The sequence below is a fragment of the Blennius ocellaris genome, assembly GCF_963422515.1.
Source record: "Blennius ocellaris genome assembly, chromosome: 21".
In the NCBI taxonomy this organism is placed as follows: Eukaryota; Metazoa; Chordata; class Actinopteri; order Blenniiformes; family Blenniidae; genus Blennius; species Blennius ocellaris.
Genome location: NC_137670.1, coordinates 10,395,781 through 10,414,669, shown reverse-complemented (window position 1 = coordinate 10,414,669; position 18,889 = coordinate 10,395,781). Strand labels below are relative to the sequence as shown.

The 18,889-nt window shown below is 41.8% G+C and overlaps 2 protein-coding genes across 2 annotated transcripts; both read right to left on the bottom strand.

Moving 5' to 3' along the window:
• Positions 1 to 8: 8 nt before the first annotated feature.
• Positions 9 to 10,632, bottom strand: sh3bp1 (SH3-domain binding protein 1; the record flags this gene model as incomplete). The annotated part of the gene is made up of 18 exons (XM_080516687.1): positions 10,274 to 10,632; positions 8,271 to 8,313; positions 7,785 to 7,889; positions 7,624 to 7,700; positions 6,876 to 6,987; positions 6,534 to 6,610; positions 6,299 to 6,386; positions 6,157 to 6,225; positions 5,981 to 6,071; positions 5,745 to 5,881; positions 4,937 to 5,048; positions 4,757 to 4,838; positions 4,592 to 4,675; positions 3,883 to 3,996; positions 3,633 to 3,730; positions 2,881 to 3,049; positions 1,734 to 2,104; positions 9 to 280 (listed from the first exon to the last, which is right to left on the bottom strand). The coding sequence occupies exons 1-18, from the start codon at positions 10,321 to 10,323 to the stop codon at positions 9 to 11; spliced, it is 2,151 nt and encodes a 716-aa protein (XP_080372813.1). The 5' UTR covers positions 10,324 to 10,632.
• Positions 10,633 to 12,516: 1,884 nt separating this feature from the next.
• pdap1a (pdgfa associated protein 1a) lies at positions 12,517 to 15,400 on the bottom strand. Its single transcript, XM_080517342.1, has 6 exons — positions 15,254 to 15,400; positions 14,048 to 14,130; positions 13,900 to 13,974; positions 13,664 to 13,788; positions 13,417 to 13,568; positions 12,517 to 12,682 (listed from the first exon to the last, which is right to left on the bottom strand). The coding sequence occupies exons 1-6, from the start codon at positions 15,264 to 15,266 to the stop codon at positions 12,648 to 12,650; spliced, it is 483 nt and encodes a 160-aa protein (XP_080373468.1). The 5' UTR covers positions 15,267 to 15,400; the 3' UTR covers positions 12,517 to 12,647.
• Positions 15,401 to 18,889: the final 3,489 nt, after the last annotated feature.

Below are 18,889 nucleotides of genomic sequence, written 5' to 3'. Positions count from 1 at the left end.
TTTTTTTCTCAGTGTGCCTTTGCCGGTGAGGGTGGAGGAAGTGGTGGAGGGCAGTTTGGGGCTTTTACTCCAGGCTTTTTCGGCACAGACCTTCTGGGGTTGGGCGGTGGACCGCGAGGCGCCGCGACCGGCGGGGGTTTGGTGTTCTTAATAGCCGGGGCCGCGGTCGGGACTGGAGGGGCTTCCATCTTGGGAAGTGGTGGGAGTTTTTGTTTGGAGAACTGGACGGTGACCTGCTCGTTAGCTTCACCGGCTTTGCCGGGGACGAAGGACCTTTTTGCTGTGAGACAGAAAGAGTGCAAAAACAGAAGAATGTGGCAAATCAGTGTAATAGAAAATTTTAAATTACTGCCTTTGAGTTCAAGCACGCAGGAGACATTCAATCCAAAGGAACTCTTTGTATTCGCATAACATTTGTGGGGAAAATGTTTCTGGATATTCACCTCAGTGTTTCGCATAACTTACATTTCCTCAGCCTGACGATGTATTTACAAAGAAGTTGTATGGTGGACAGATTGGGGATTTCCTTTTTTTTTTAAATTATTATCAGTGTTTTAGCTCCAACAGCTTCTAAAAGCCAGCAAAGTCTCACATTTTCCACACAGAGTTGCAAATCTCTTGTTAAAAACAAGGCTTGTGAATTCTTGACAATTGTTTAACTGTATTAGATGATGTTTATTGTCAGAATGATGAGGTCTTTTGATGGTTAAAGTAGTAAAAAGTAACACACTGTTAGGTAAAGCTAAAGGAGTTCTGCTGGTTTACAGACGTACCAGGACGAGAGGACTTATAAGGAAAAGTATTTGAGCTTCTCCTCGTCCGCTACAGCAGTGTGTAAGATGACGCATGAACCCAAAGACTGATATTTTGGTCAGTGGTATGAGACTTCCTGTTTCCTGTGAACATCCTGGTTACGACGAGAGCGGCGGATTTATTTTTCTCTCTGTCAGCCTGCACTATAGAGCCACCACGGCGACTCTGTGAAAGGAAAGGGCCAGAAGTGAAGAATCTGTACAGGACATTATACAATAGAGAGGAGATGTGGAAATGTCCGGGTCCTCGGCGTTAAAACAACATGATGGATGAAAAGTTTCTGCTTCTCAGGGAGATTAAAGAGGCACTCCAGCAGTGTTTTGACCACTGTGTTTATCTTTTTCACTTGTCAGATTTGTTGTCCGAGTGACACGGCAACGTTGTTTTTGTCCGCTATTTTTAAAGTGAGTCATCTCGACTCCCTCAACTAAAAAAGAAAAAAGAAAAAGAAAAACACTTTTTTTTAGGAGACATGTACTCTTAAAAAAAATCCTAAATGCAGTATTTCCTCCATTATCTGATGGATTAATGTTGCATAATAAAACAAGAACATATTACTACTATTAACAGAGACCCTATTTGAGGCGTCTTACCAGAAAACCATTAGCTTGCAGGTGATGGAAATGGAAGGACAAAATTATATTTCCAGATTTAACGACTCGTTTATGCAACACTATAAAAAGACAGAGCAGGCCAGTGATGTCATTGTTGCTTCAGGTTAAATTTCAATGGTTTTAACAAATAGCCTGTTTTGCAACGTTGAGATTTGGTGTTTTGAAAAATAGCGAACAGTGAATTAAGTTGGGAAATGAGCAACTGCACTTTGTATTTGTGAATATTGAGAGTTGTTTTCTGTTGGGATTTAGTTTTTCTCAGACAGTAGCCCAAACTAGACCTTCTTGAGTGCACTTTTGACTTACGCTTATACAGTGTTGGCGTGATCTTCATAAAAGCATTGGCCGAACTTGGTCGAGCTTCCAAAATTGGCTCCAGCTGGCTCTGATCCGAAGTCTGCTTCTGGGTGGAACTTCTGGTCTGGCCCGGGTTTGGAGCCAATCCTGTTGATCTCGGAGGTACGCTTGGGTTTTGATTTGCTGTGGAAGTCTTGGAGCCCAGACCCGGGCCGGGATGGAAGGAGGGTGAGCTGCTGGACGTGGTGCTCTGATAGATCGGTGCTGCTGTCTCCGCCGTGGGGCTGGCCCACGTGGAGGTGCTACTGCTGCTGCTGCTGCTGCGACTAATTACGGAGCCAGATTTGGTGAGGAAGATGCCGCTGTCCAGAGAGGCGGCGCTGATGAAACAAAACAGACAAAAAGTTTGAAGATGTTCCAATCATTTAGCCATTATTGGTCACGGCTACAGTAATACGGGTTGTTTTCTTGTTCTTATTCAGTTATCACTTTCACCTCACAGTGAGACAATCATTGGTCAGAGGTAAGGAGCATTTTCATGTGGAGTTTGCCTGTTCTACTTGTGCACAATATATTTAAAATTTATCATTACCATGACATCAACATGCACAATATGCATATCGTGAAACACAGACTTGGACTACAACATATTCACTTTGCATACAGTATTTGACCAATCATGCAATAAACCAAACAAACAAACAAAAATTAAAATGGTAAATAATTTTGCCCATTTTAAATGTAATAAAGCAAATATATGTATATATGTAATAATAAGATATTTGGACCAGCTGCAATAGAATTTAGTCAGGAGGAAGCAGAGCATAAAAAAAGATGCAATAACTGTAGTCAAAATGCTAAATATGGCTGCACTTCTTGGAATTATATGGTGGTTGTTTTTTTGCTGTTTTTTTTTTTTTGCATATGAAAAATATACATAGTGGATGAAAAATTCACCATAGTCATTCATTAAATTAAATTTAATTATTGTTTGCCTACAGGGGTAAGAGAAATAGCACCGTTGTTCGGAAGAACAATGTACTTTGTATTGTTTTATTCACCTGATACATGCATTTCTACCCAATGTACTTTGGTTCCATCCCATGATCCAAAAGAAATTAGGTAAATTTGGTGACTTTAAAATGAGCTTTAGTACCTGTTTGTCTTGGAGAGCGGAAGGTGAAAAGATGAGACGGAGGAGGCGATTGACGAAGAGGAAGCCGTTCTTTTCACCTTCTCCCTTTCTTCAAACAGAGACAGAGCAGCCGGAGCAGTTAGAGTCACATCCGTGACTCCAGGTGAGTCTGGGACCTCGAAGGACACATCTGATCACAACAAAACAAATAAATACCAAGTTTATTTGATTTGTAGGTAATTCACAGCTGAGGTCTTAGGAATTTTGATACAACCTTAATAATCTTATATAATCATTAATTTACTTCTGGGGTTGTGCCAGTGAATAAAAACAAAAGTCTTTAAAAGTCTGATCATGACAGTAAACCTTTATTTTGAAATTTGTTCTGGTCCTGAATGTGTGCATCAGGCCGAGTAGTGGAGTGGAAGTACTGGACCCACCATGTCAATCTGCCCTTTGGCTGCATGAAAGTTAATTAACACCCAAAACAAACTGAGTAAAACCAAAAGAGTTCACCCATTCCTGTTTCCTAAATGAATTAATGTAACCCTGAAGTCTATTTGGGTCGTTTTGCTGTGCACGCCTCAATTCCAACAGTGATGCAAGAGGCTCCACCTGGTGGCATTAAACGAGCTGCAACTGGTCTAAATCTATTCAATTCCACTTCATTTCAACACTTGTGTCACCTTGATTCTTGAGAAAAACAATTGGGATTTTACTTTTATTTTTAAGGTACAAGTGAAAGGTAGTATTTGGGGGATTTGCTCGCTTACCTTCCGGGAAAAGACTCGAGCTGTACTGAATAAGAGGCTCAATGACCATCACCACCTGCACTGAAGAAGCTGAGGCCATGTCGAACGACACTGATTCCCTACGGAGACAAAGGAGAGAGCTCAGCACGACGCACTAACATCAGCACTTTATGGTTTCATACACAAACTTAAGCGGGGATCTCACGAGGCAAAATGTATTTTGTGGCAGATTCACCCACTAGGGTGATAGTGGAGAGGACTCATTACACACCCTTCAGCTCGGGGCCACAGCAGGTTGGGTCCCAGGACGATGGCGATGTTACTGGGGGTCATCTTATTTACCGCCTGTTGCTTAGAGAGCAGAGACAAAAACTGCACCAGATACCTGACGAGAGAGGAAAAGCAAAGGTAGTGTGGAATCCATGCAACTAACTGTAAGACTCTAGGTATTCAACAAGAGGCCACATGTATTGGAATTAACAGGCTGTTTGAGTCTTGACACTATGTGCATAATATGAACGAAATCTAATTATGAACTGGAACATGTTTAATCATCACACTTTTGAAGTACACATCAGATCAATTAATGGATTACACTCACATCAGACTTTCATGGTCATGTAAACAAACTCATCTTATCTATTGTTGTGTGACATGAACGTCTCTGTGGCATCACTGGACTGAATCTTTTGATGGTGTCACAAAATGTGCACCTTTTGTTATATCAGAAATAAATGAAAGTGTCTTTCGCTGTAATATTGCATATCTTCAAAATGCAAACAGTATTATATATAGGTTTTATATAAAGCTTTTCTGGACACTCAAAGACCCGTTATATTGATTAATGATCACTTTTGCCTAAAGTTGTAAAATGACCGACAGAACCTGCTACAAAAACTGATGTGTAAATAAGAAAAAAAGACTTTGTATGTGTGTGTGTGTGTGTGTGTGGGGGGGGGGCATAAAGAACGTCCACATACCTGAGGTTGTTGTAGTTCTCAGGGGGAAGTTTCTTCAGCAGGACCTTGAACTTCTCCAGCTTCTCTGTCAGTTCTTTCCCCCTGCTGAAAAGAGACAAAGCTTAAAAATAACATGCCAGCTTTAACTTTGGAAACTATGGGAAAGAGAGCCGGGGTAGCGCTCACCCTGCTGCTTCAAACCAGTCATTGTAGAGTTCAAACGTCATGAGAGGCTCAGGAAGTTCTCGAAGGTAACATTTCAAAGCTCCTGTCAACAAATACAGAGGAACTCATCGGTTATCGCAGATCCCGTTGAACCATCAGGAGTTACACGTTGGTTTTTTTCAAGCGGACACGTTTCCCCACCAGCCACGGCGTGAGGGTCCATGCTGAACTCGCTGTGGTCCAGCGTCCCTTGATCCAGGCAAGTTTTCAACCTCTTCAGGACTGAAGCCGCGGCAGCCAGACGAAACAGACCCTGAGGAGAGACCAGGACTCGGTGGGTGTGCTGGACGGTGGCTCGGCTGAAGTCAGGACCAAGGCCAGAGATGTTTTGGATTTAATATAACTGACAAACAAAGCTGGTATGAAAACTAGAGAAGACTAGTGTTGATAAGGCCAAGACTGCTAACGCTTCATAAACTTGATCTTCTGGGTCAAAAACACGAGATTTAATAACAACGTAAGCAGGCAACCTTCGTCTCTGTTTGAATCTGTCCTGTACCTGTAAATATTGAGACTCCTGCATGTCAACACTGTGATGTAAATAAAGCAGCATCACATATAGAAACTGCGTGATTATAACAAAGCCCTGCTTCATTGAACATCGTGAAAAACTGAGAAAATACATTCAACACTAATCCATCCATTCATCCATCCTCTCCACCGCCATCTCTGGACCATGAACACATATACTGTAACTCTGCATTATTTCTGAATTAGAGTTTTAAATAATTAGTCTTTATATTACGCTCGCCGTCAGTTTAACCTCCACTTGAAAGTAACTGTTTTATCGTCCGTTTTCTTTAAAGCCCCTCTTCTCCTCCTGAACGCCCACTCCCATTGGACTGTCTCTGAGCCCATCATGCATTGAGTTCTTGTAATTTGGCACCAGCCTGATTGTTTCGATGAATGAATTTGTCACTTCTCGACTGAACCAAACGCTCGGTCACACCTCCTCCTGCATGCCGGTCCTCAGAAGCATGTGAATACACTCTTGGATAGGTGCGGCGATCTCCCTGTCGCTTCCCGAGAGATGTGACAGCAGAGGCTCCCCGTACACCTTCTGGCTGGAAAGGCTCAACGCCGGCCCTGCAGAGTGATTTCGGTACACAGAGGAAATGAAAGCGAGCGGCGACGCGTCATCGGTAACTCAAATAAAGCCACAGACAAGAGCCAAACTCCGTTCACCTGTTTGACTGTGGCTGTCTTTCAGCTCGTTGATGTTTTTGTCCAGAAATTCGTGTGAGTTTTTGTGGTACTCTGCCTGCAGCTCCAGAATCTATGGGCAAAAATAAAAGAAGTGCTGAGGCATAAGAGTGGATATTTTTCGTGGGACGTCGTCGTGAGTTCAAACCGCAACTCACGCGGATGAAATAATTTGCATAGTGGTCTTCTTTCGTTGCAAAGTGATACAAGTCTGCCGAGTACTGGTCCTGCGAACACACAAGCGGGAAGGTCAGGACTGCACCTCTGCAACGGACCACAAGGTTGTGAACGCTCTGCTACCTTTATGCTTTCCAACTTCCTCCAAGCTTCTTCCACTTCCTCCCGAAGGCCGTCCTGCTTTGCTTGAGGAGCCGTGCTGGCCTGGCTCCTGAACACACACACACACACACACACACACACACACACACACACACACACACACACACACACACACACACACACACACACACACATACACACAAATTTGTAAAAGCCACCTATGTGATTCACTCCAACAAAAAGATGTGCAACTCACCTCATCTTTGCATTGTTCCAGTCCATCGTGAGCTTGGCAAATTGTTTCTTGTTCTTAAGAATTTCTGGTAAGTCATCCTTGAAAGGAAATTGTAAAATATCTATTAATTGAAGTTCCAGGCCTTTTTTTTTTATGCCATTTACTATATTTGTAAATGTGCATATTGTCAAGTCTAGTACAGAGGCTACAATGTAAAGTACAATCCTGTTATCCTATGAATATGTATGATGCAACAACAACAAAAAAAGGCACGCCATTCATAACACATTGCGCAAACCGAAGAGTAATAAATAGAAAGTCACTGAGTCAGTATCACGTTATGCAGTGCCGAACTGCTCTCACCTCGCTGAGCTTGTTGAGTGGTTCGACGACTTCCTTCTCCATTTTCACCTCGAAATCTGCCAGCATGGTGGCCAGCATCTTCTCCATGAAACAGCACATCTCCAGAACCTGCCTGTCTCACACAGAAAACGCGCAGACTTTTAAATGTGTTTCAACGACAGCGAGTGACGAGTGTCCTTCTCCCGCTGCTCTATTGAGACCGTCTGGACTTGCGGCGTCTTGATTTGCTACAGCAGCCGCTCAGGATTTATGCCTCCAGATGGCATCGAGCATCACTTGATACACTTTCCCCTTGTGCTATAACTGTCCAAACTAGGAAAATATAACAGCAGGAAAACGTGTGTCTGCACGGCGACCACGCCAGAGCAGTTGTACCCGAACGACACAAATATAGCACAAATTTTTTAAAAACCTGTCCTCCGACGTTATGCTACACTTTATATGGATATTCAAACTGGAAAGTGACACATTTATTTAAAGATCCAGAGAAAAGTTATGTTCAGATAGAAACCTATGAAACACAGATGTTTATGTTTTGGTTTAAGCTGGTTCATCACTTTATAGGGTGAGTCTGTGACACCTCCAGCATATGAATTCAACGTATTTCACGAGTTGCAGAAGCACCGTCTTTCTCTCTCATCTCGGAAGAACTTGAATGCATGCTTGTAAAGAGTGTGAGGATTTATTCCCACGACAGCAGGTTGGCAAAGGGTTCAAAATAAAGACTGGGGATGGATGAAGGCGTCACCTGATTGAAGACTCTGCGTCAAAGTCTTTGAGACTCTCTGCCATGCTGACGGAGAGCAGCATCAGCGGAAGCTTTTTCTGTGGAGAGACGGACAGACGTGACACATTTCGTTCGGGTGATGCTTTCAGAGGTTCTGCAAGACGCCGGGGTTTTGAGGATACCATTCGTTTTTCGGCCTCCAGCCCCTGCTGACTCTGCATGCAGCCCTGTAACTTCTTATGGAGGACCTGAGCCGCCTTTTTGGTCGGCTCCACCCGCTGCTCCACCTTGAACACAAGCGTAGAGTCAGAGCTGAGGGAATCACACGCATAAAGTAATTCGCTGATTGTGTGTTCTCAATCTCATGACTAAACATTGCTTGGATCATCGTAAATAAGGATATACAGCTAAATCTCTCTTAATCTCACTGAACCACACAAATAAAATATAGAAATGTGTATTTGATAGATAGCTCATAATTAATTGGTGCAACGCACACACTCAGCTCTCGTCCCACAAATGCGGCACCTTTTAAAAAAGGAATTAAAAGGGTTTTCTACAGGCTACAACAAATAGCACAAAGCAGCTTCTTAGTTTCCGAGCCTATATGTTCTCCAATCCTACTATCAGAGTCAACATTTTGAGGCAAAAGAAACGTTCCTCCTCACCATAACCAGGTCCTCGTGGAGCAGTTCAGTGGCATCTTGTGACCTGCAGATATGCTCATGTTATTATTTACAAATTCTAAACGTCTGATGTAAACGTCTGCAAATAAAATTCCTTTTATTCGGTTTCTGTCTCCATCTCTTTGTGGTAAAAAATGACCCAAAAGTAACACATGCAGTCCATCCATACCCACTGACACATTGACAAGTTTTTTTTAAAGACAGTTTCAAACTGGGGTCAGATGCAATTACAATTCCTCTTTGACTCCGAGTGACAAAACTGGATCATGTGCAGTGAGCCTATGTGAAGTCGTCAGTAGAATACATTAAATACACTGGAACAAAGACGTTGCACAAATAAAGGAACACCTGTTGTGGAAGTAGCTCACCAAAGAGTTCAACATTCCACTTGAGATCAGTGGCTTTAAAGAGAGAGTGTATATTATCTGGTTATTATCAATCAGAAGAGCTTCACGAAGTCCAGTTCAAAACATTTAAATGAAGCAAACTTTAAAAGAACAGAGTGTTTCTTCGGCTACATCTGTTCACGAAGAGCTTCTCGACATTGCAGCTGCTTTAATAATGCGCATGAATAATATCACCATTTGATTTCAGCTCAGGGGAAGATTTCTTTTGAGATGAATGATTATTTATTTTTTAAAAAGCAAATGATTGTACAAAAGTAGTAAATTTAAATTAAAGCGACATTACAAATGCAATGAAGTTCAAATGAAATCGGCAACTGTAAATTATAAAACCACAAGTGTGACATAGGAGAAATTTGTAGGCAATAAATACTGAAGGACCACTGCGAAGGACAAGATCCCAAATAGTTTTGCCTGCATTAACGATTACGGACTCATATCTGTGATCAACAGTTTTATCAATTAAACGAAAAAAAAAAAAAAAAAAAAAGCATTGCATGACATTCATGTGTGATTTAAACATCCTAAACACGTTACAACGTCGAGAAACAATATCATGATGGTGATGATAAACACACATGAAGCACGTCTGGGGACACAACACTTCAAATTGAAACCTGAAAGTGCAACCTTCTGCTGCGGTTATGGTGAGCACCTCCCTCACTCTCTTTATGAGTAGAGAGGTCACCCCCCCAGTGAGGACAAACCAGTTCACCTTCTTCCAACGAACACAAGTGGAGCTCTAAAAAGGCCAAGAGGAGAAATCCCCAACACGCTTCAACCAGGCACCACGTCCTATCCTTTAATATGGGACTCTTTCTTGGAGAAAAATAGTTGATTCGGGGCAGAGGCGGGGGAAACGTTGAAATGCATGTTAATGGTGTGTGCTGGTGCTGGAGTTGCGTCTGGTGCAGAGAGAGGACTGGTTGAAAGTGCTGTGACGGTGGTTAAAGCACACTTATTAAACCACCGTGCATCAGCAACAGGAGGCAGTTTGGCATGTTTGCTTCAGCTCTGCTGCAAGAAAACAAAACCGCATGTGGGCGATTTTAACCACTCTTTTGCCTTTGTCGTTGGCTCGCAGGCGATCGCCCTATTTCGCCGATGCATGCTAAAACAAAGGACTTTTTTTTAGGTTTTTTTTTTATTTTAATTACCAAGAAGGATCGTGTGGGGTAACAACCATCTAATGTGCAGCTACTGTCTCCTTATTGTGCGCTGCCAAACATTTAGCACAGCGCCGTGCTGCACAGGTTTCTGCACAGGTTTCCCACCAAATCAAAAATGCATGTGTCGCACTTAAGAGGAACCAGCCACCAGCTTTTCAACATGAGATTGACAACAGCAAAAAAAAACAAGAAGTTGAAAACGGAGTTTCTGCCAAACAAAATATATTGTCATTTCAAATCCACACAAAACACTAAAACTGTGATTCATTCTGATTCGGTTCGTCTTTGCCCGAAAGAGTAATGAGCGGAGAGATAAAACACCAAAAACATTCAACTTTCAGGTTTCAATACATTGAAATCCCCTTGGAAGGATTGTGAGTCTCACTGTACAAAAAGAAGATGTTGGGCTTACTTTGCTGCAGAGCTGAACTGCTTCAAGATGCTCAGGGACTGCCGCAGCATGCTGGCAGTGGAGTCCAACAACCAGCTCTTCTAATCTGACCTTTCCAGCCCTGCTTGACCCCTCCAGCAGTCCTGTATTAACCAAGTTAAACCTGGACCAAGAAGCCGAGTCGTAGTGCCTCCGTGGATTTCTTTGTACCCGCGTGTGCCTCTTTCAGCCGCCAGTTCTCGTTCTGGTTTCAGGTTGAGTGCTCGGCAAATGAGGAAGTAGTGCCGATAAAATGTCAGCTATGAAAGGGAAGAGACGGTTTCTTTTTGTCAGGCTAGACTGTCCCACTATGATCTGACCTGTGTAACTGTTGTACAAGACCGGAGCAGACGGACTTCTCCGAATACGTTTGTGTCGAAGCCTCATGAGTCACTGAAGTGACTTTTGCCATATTAAAACCAGTCTGCTCACAGGCTTGTCAATGACAGCCCGTACTTAAAAACCTGTGCCAACATGTTCCCTTTCTACGTAAAGTCATACTTTCACTTTGGATGACTTTATTCTTTTCTAATCTCGTCTTTAAAACAACAGCAGCAGAGGTTGGTGCTTAAACTCCATCAAATGCTGCAGGCTAGTGGTGAACTCTGCAAAATGCATCGACCGTTCCAAATAGTGATGCATCCAGTTTGCATGGTTTCCGGCAACCGTTAGTTTTGTTGTTTTTGTCCAGGTGCTCTGGTTTCCTCCTCAATCCCTCACTGCTTTCACTTTTCATTTACTCAAAGACAAACACTTGTTTTGAATGGAAACTTCAAATTCTGTGCATTTGTGTAGCTGGGAATTTTAAAAGTAACCTGAAAGTCCAATTTACAGCATTCGTATCACAAAGAAATAGATTTTCCCTCACAAATACCAAAGACAATACAGTGAAGAAATAATTATTTAAAGTCAATATTGGCCATGAACTTCACTTCTACACATATGGAAACTTTTGTGGTCGATAGCGACTCGTGCCAAAATAGAGACTTGGCAAAGTTAAACAAACAAAAAAACAAAACAATGGAGGCATAATATTGTTGATGATTTTATTCTTTAAAATGATTTCAATGAGATCATGGGGAAACTCAGAATGACTGGAATGCTGTGGCTACATTTCTCACACACTGTGGTTTCGTCAGTGAACAACTTCCAGATGATTCGACACCAGACCTTCTGCTTCGCCACGACTCCAGCTTAACATGCAGACCCGCAGAATCGGATTAACATAGCTCGGCTGTTTCGCGACACGAGACATTAGACCACCTTTAAAACGAAAAATGGTGTTTTGAAGTGGACCTAATGAAATAACACGGTGTCTTAGTAGCACTTCAGTTAAAGGAGAAAGACAGTGAGTTGGTCCTGTGTAAACTTGAAATAGGCAAGAAAAACAATCGCTTTTTTTTTCTTTTTTTAATGGAACGAGGTGAACAATCAGAAGCAAGGCGAGAGCAAAGACACTGACGCAGTCTGACCCCATTCTGCCCATCTAAAAATTTTATTTTTTGGGGGGGGGGGGTGGTAATTCAAGTAATACATTGGTGTTTACAAGATACTTTTTGAAACACGTGACACGTGTGAATTTGACAAAAGATTTAAGATTACTCGACATGCTGAGTGGATAAACAATATCACGTTTCTCAGTTTAGTTCATAGATGATAGAAAGGATAAATGCTAATATCTCTCGTTGAAGTCTGATCATCTAAAGCTACGCTGCATATCCAAACTATCGTTCTGTGGTGCAAAATGCCAATAGCAATGCTGAACAATGATGCAAACTCCATAAGACGTCCTGTGACGGTTTCTCCTGATTTTTTTAATTTCTTTTTTAAGCAATCTGTCACTGGCTGGTTCTTTTGGAAGACAGATGACATGAAGGGAAAATAAAGCACCAAAAATTAAAAGAAAAACTCACGTATGCTCGATGCCTGTTAAACGTTTATTCGGTAACCATGTAATGATAAAAAAACGTGATTCAAAAATATTGGAAATAACTTGAGCAGCTTGAGAATTAAAACCCTGCCGGGTGGAGAAGAGCGAAGAGGCTGTGAAGCACTTGGGAAACCTGTGACCGTCTCCTCTTGAACCTCCGAGGAGTTGCACAGAAAACTGGAGGAATCACAAATGTTGCACTTCTCTTCAGCTCGCGTCCCCCCTGTCCTGACCACAACGCCACGGAAGCCCCACTTTTCCCACCCCCCCCCCCCTCCCTCCCTCCCCCTCCGATTCCAAATGAGAGATGGGAGAGTCCAGGAGCAGCCCTGATCTGATACTCCATTCGTATTGGTCCCCCTCCCCATCACCTCCTCCTCCAACCCTCTGAGACTGAAGTGCACGTCGAAGCTCCCGGGTGGAGGGTTAGCGCTTTGCTTTGGCTTCTTCACCTTCTTTTACTGGCCAAACAAAGAGAGACAGAACAAATGAATGTCATAAGTTTGAGTTTAAACTTGGCAAGATGTCTATAAAATTGCTCAAAACACAATCAGACTTTTCAGGTGTTTAAAGGTCATTTGTATTTCGTCTCGAGTGTATTGGAGCTTCTCTATAAACACTTTTTGAGCCGATTGAGCCGGTTTCCTTCTGACTGGACAATTCTCGCAAAGTAATTCAACATTTAGCCTGTATAGCCGACTCTCAAGTAATCCAATATGGCTCAAACAACTGTAATTTCACACCAGCCTCAAGTCTAAAGCTTCAAATGATTAACATGAAAGTAACTTCAACTGATACATTAACTTCTTAATAAAGTAAAAACTGTAAAGTTCTATATGTATTACAGATGGAAAGTTAACTTTTACTTAAGCCCTTGGGGTTCTTTAGCCATACATGCCGGGACTCGACACGTTCAATATAAGTACTTAAAACGTGAACAAACAAATCTCAGTAGCTCATTTGAGTTGAAGCCAAACTCACCTAAGGCTTAAAGCACGACTATTATACAGTCTGGGAGATTAAAAGCATTCTGATGACGTGACAGAATAAAGCTGACAGGTGCGACAAGGTACAGTCTACTGGCTTAGCTAAAGACAAAAGGACAGAAAAAAAGCAGGCGACCGGACTTTCTGCCTTAAACACAAGCAGAAACGTTTAAAAATCCTCTCCTCTGGCTGACAACAGGATTCCTCACCTTTCCTGAGTTCGTCTCTCTTCTTGGCCGCGTCTTCCCTCTGTTGCTTGATGATGGCCAGCCTGGCCAGGTCGGCCCTGGCCTGCTCAGTCTTACCCTCCAGATGAAGCTTCATGTAGCGCTCCTTTGATTTCTGCTTCTCGATCTCCTCTCTGGCACAGACAACAAGTTGTGGGGGTTACAGCAAACATTAAAACACTCACTCCAACATGTCGGAGAGGGACGGAGGAATGCGTGCGACACTCACCTCTCTCTACGAGACAGCTCTCTGGGAGCACTGACGTCCACCTCGGTCACTTTCTTGCTCTTCTGGGAGACTCGGTTGGGATTCTCAATCTCTATGAGCCCCTCCACTCCACTCCTCTTCTTAAACTGTGTGCAGAATCGGTTACCACACAAATCACCAGCACGTCTCAATTAGCCTTCAATGCAATCACAGCATCATTTTTCATGCGGGTGTAATTTAATCTTTTAAAAACACACTTCAGACTCGTCGTCACTGCTGCTCTCCTCCTCGGACCCGGATGTACTGCCCTTCTCTGCACCGGGATTTTCTTCCTGCAAACATTCACGATTAAGTATAACCCCGCTTTTTATATTTGTACAAGAGCAGAAAAACGTTTGTACTAACCAGTTCTTTTTGGGCTTTCATCTGCCGATCAATCTCTTCCGGGTTGCTGAACTGCTTCCCTCGGCCCTTGTGGCCCTTTTTCCCTGCAACACAATTATTTAAGTTGTTGAACTCATCTGGCAAGTTGAATATATTCTAATCTTAGGGCAGTGTGACATACTGATGATATCAGTATTTCACCCCCAAAGAACAAAGTTTCTTGCTAGTGCACAGTGCTGTCAATACATTGTCATACAATATTGCCTCTAGATATAATATTGGTGATGAGCTGCGGTGAATATTTTTCCTTTTTATAAGTAAGTATACATTTACATGTATATATTCCCAACAAGTGCAGGCTCCAAAAAAACATTACACTATGTGCTGTACAAAGTAGGACTATGAATGGGTGGGTTTTATACAAAACACGACGAAACAAACTTTTGACTGAAAACAGTCTGACTTGTCTCTCTTGAAAATGTATAAAATGAGTAGTCAACTCAATATTTGACTATTATGCAGGCTATATTAGAAGTTACAGGTCTGTAGACCCAGCTCACATTATGTTATTACTGTTAATCCTGAATTAAATACCAAAAAAAAAGTTTGGCTGAGCTCCTGCAAGTAAACTCATGTGGTCATTTCGTGATCGTTTCCAGCCAGGCTGCAGGTCTGACTGGAGCTGGTGCATGAAGGCATCCCAGCTCCAGTGAGAGCAGACAGGGGGAGGCATGAATGAGTCACACGGCTCCCTTCACCGGCAAATGTCACGGCCAGCGACTGTGGGCACCTAAAAAAAACAACCCGACTCACAGCCAGTGTCCTCAACAAGCCACGAGTGACTGCGTCCGATTCAGACCAAACAACCGTATTCCTCACAGATGACAGGAGGTCACTTTAAACGTGTTACGAACGGTGTCGTGTCTTGTCCACATGGTATTAAAGCGAGAAGACGAATACCCTCAAAAGGTTAAATATCTGAGCCAACTGACGTCCAGATAAACAGTGGACACACGACAACGCCATTTAGGAAACGTGTGTGTGTTCGCAGTATCTTTTCTAATTCGATTTTTTTTCCTCAAATATCGCCCCGCTTGCCACTTAGCATGCTAACGGCTAAGCATGTGAGGAGTCAATGAGAATCCGTGCTACCGAAGCTAACGATATGCTAGCTGGACTTAGCGCACTAAAAAAACATTCTGTGTGTATCTTAAGATGGATACCTACCGCCGCGTGGCATGATTAAAAGAGAGGCTAGAAACAGGTGATGTCTGCCGCGGTGTCGTGGAGCAACACGGCGGTTCGGAGGTAAAGTCGGCGGCTACAAACTACTTTGTCTCTCCCGCTGCGGGTAGCATCCACGGAGCCGCACTCGCGCTGGACGTTCAGCGCATGCGCAGTTGGGAGCCCGGCATAAAGCCCTGCACTGTGCCCCAGAATGACGTAGACGTCCACAAATCACATCAAGAGGAGAAAAACTACACGTTTAATTCGGGAAATGTAAAATCTTTTATTGCAAATAATCCTCAAAAAAAGGAGAGCGAGAAAGAAATCTATCGCCTTGCCGTCGGTTCGAGTCCAGCACAGGACGCGGTGTAGAGTTTGCATGTTCTCCTTGTATAGGGAATATAATCAGCGTTATTCTATTTAATTTTTAAAATGGACATTTGTTACTTTTATGTATAACGATTTTAAATTTGTGCGTCTCATCTCTAAAATATCTAACGACTTTTCATATACTTCTCAAACTTCTACCTGAATTTAGGTAAATCCTACTCAGATAAGAACATCCTTTATTTGTAGGGAGATTTGCGTTGTTGCAACAGCGAGTGGATTGTAATAAACGAGATGCAAGATAAAGAATTACAAACAATAGTGATAAGTATGAAAAACAATAATGACAGTAGCAATATTTTACATTCTTGCTTAATAAATATTGGTAGTGACTGCAAATACATCAGAGGTGACATTGTTATTGCACAGAATAAATGATTCATATATATTACACACGAGAGCAGCCGTGGACATTTAAAAGTGCAATAGAGCTGATCATGTCAATCAGATACCAAATAAGTCAATACTTGGCATCAGGGATTTTTATAGCTTGTACAATAACCGGGTAACATTGAGCTTATGTGTTTAATAAATTAGTTCAAGGTACTATTTTTTAATTGTAGCAATTAGAAAATACCCCAGGGCAAAGACTATTCTTTTTTTTTATTTCTTTCAAATCCCAGTTTCAAGCATATCCCACAGTGACTGTTTTAAAAATGTCTCAAGCCCTATTTATTTGGTTAAACTTCTGGCATCATCACAATGAAACAGTTTAATTGCTGATATGAAAGATGCAAACATGAGTGTCCCTTAATATGTGTAGAAAGTAGAAAACAGTAGAAAGAGTGAAACCAAGCCTTGCCACAGTTATTACCACTTCATTTTATTAGTTTCATTTGAAAAAAATATAGAAAATACAATAAAAACACAACAAATAAAAATTAGTGTTCCCTTTCACATGTCACACAAACATAAAAAGGCTAGAAATAAGGCTGTGAGTTGAACAAATACAGTCACAGTGTTTCCTGTACATGCTGAAATAATTCAACAATTATAAGTACGAAGTCGCTCCATCTGTAGATGCCTTTCAAAGGCTGGGGACAAAGACATACCTTTTGTAAGGGAGCCTAATTTGATCACTTAACAGTTTTGAAAAGAATCCGCAAAAAAAATCAAACAGTTGGAAAGTACAAAAATATGTGATGAAGGCCTCAGATTCGATCGGTCATTTTTTTCTTCGATGTTGAGTCTTTATATCTTCCACTTCTTTCTCCATCATGTGATACTCTACGGTTGTCTCTGTCAACTTGGAAGAAAAACATCATACACGCTATCCATCTGCTTTAGTAACAAGATAAACTATATAAACAGTAAACGCATGCATAATGAAATACTTTCAGCAAGTGTAAGCAGTGTTAGATTGGCTCTGAACCTATTGCAAGCAAGTATATCAAGCCTGTATTGAAGAATTTCAGGCAAAAACCCATGATAAGGAGGCAAAAGCATAGGCTCGGGTCTTACCATGTCCAAAAGAACTTCGATCTTCAGTTTAAGGAGATTATTCTCCTCCTCCAGTTGGACATTCTTTTTTTTAAGCCGTTGTATTTCCCTGCTGGATGTATTTCCACCCGATTCTATTGACACGAACACACACACACTCTCTCTTAACAGACATCCTGCAGGCAAAAACAGAAAACCAAAAATGTCTGTTTTCATTAAACAAACTATAACCTGCTATCCACTGTCCTTCTTCAAATTTCCAGTTATGGCCTCCAATGTTCATCATGGGAGGTCCAAACTCAAGACCCAGTTCTATTTCTCTTGTAGAACGATCCAGCTGAAAGAAAATGAGGAGGGAGAATGCAGTTTACACACAACCAATAGTATGAACTCGTTGCTACATACAGTATATTTGGGTGATGCAGCCAAGGAAACCCGAGTTACCAACCGTGTGTAAGCTGGACAGAGATGCAGATTTTCGAGGAGGAGTTTTCTTCGGACTAAACGTGTTACCAAAGAGAGGCATCTTCAAAGATCTTTTCAGATTCTGTGATGCAAAAATGACAAAGCGATGCGTATTTAGCAAGTGACCCCAGCTGCCACCTAGCTACAGTGCAAGTGTTTACTGTTGCTAACCGAGCTAATGCTAGGTGGCTATTGAGAAACGGTCATGCTTGACATTCAGTTACAAATGTGGACTGCCTCCGTGATTCTGCAGTTTTTTTTTAATAACGGTGATAACAATAATAGAGAGCGTATTGATTTACCTCCATACAGATTATTCTTTGAAATTCGTAATGCGGTGATGAGATCTCCGTTGCGTCCTGAACATGCTTGCTACTGCGCATGTCAGGACGTACCATTTCATTTTGTTCTTAAAAAACAAAACAAAAAAACAAAAAACAAAAACTGAACACGTTCACGGCAAATTTAAGAGAAATACATTGAACGCGATCAAGATATAAAATTTCATGAAATTAAAAGGAATGTTCAAAGCTTTGATTTGCTTGCTTTTTAAAATTTTCATCTTTTTGAAATTACACGAACACCCCTTTCGTATTTTCTTGTGATGGAACCGTCTATGAAGAGTCACTTACCACCATAGATATAAATGCGTGTTTAATGCGTGTTTTATGCCTATGTTTACCACCGCTCATTATTTCAAAAAGATGTCTCAATTCCATATGTGGAATCATACTGGAACAACTTTATTAGTGACCTTGACTTGAAAAATCTACCTGTATTGAACTACACTTTGCTTTGATTAGATAGTGTGTGGTGTTTAGCGTCGTTGGCCTTTCCTCCATGAGCTAAATAAAGACTTTAATATGATAATAATGATAACATATAAAAAGGACGTGGCCCCGCCCACAAAACATACAGCCCCAGTGGCCTAATGGATAAGGCACTGGCCTCCTAAGCCAGGGATTGTGGGTTCGAGTCCCATCTGGGGTGATTACTTTTCCATTTTTTTTTCTGTCACAGAAGTTCACGCGGATTGATTTTGATTGTGAAAAACGTGTGCCGAAAGGAGTTAGCTCACAATTAAAGTAAAACAATGCACTTTTCGTTGTGTACATTGCAGGTAAATAACAATCGCGTAATGGAGAAACCGCGCTTCAGCGTGTACGAACTGCTGAGTATTTTGGCTATATCAGTCCAATCTGTGGAGGTACAAGGGAGGACGAGCGATAAAGCGCACAATTGCCGTGAGTAATGTCATATTACATTGGTTTTAACTAATATTAAATTAAATTCTGCCGTGCTGGTTAAATCTTTATGATCAAAATGATTGCATGATACGTAAAC

Bases quoted from the DNA above. Each gene is read 5' to 3' on its own strand.
- pdap1a (XM_080517342.1), bottom strand. The intron at 13,975-14,047 runs GTTAGTACAAAC...GAATGTTTGCAG, and splicing joins TGAAAGCCCAAAAAGAACTG to GAAGAAAATCCCGGTGCAGA. The intron at 12,683-13,416 runs GTGAGGAATCCT...TTGTTTGGCCAG, and splicing joins GAGAGACGAACTCAGGAAAG to TAAAAGAAGGTGAAGAAGCC.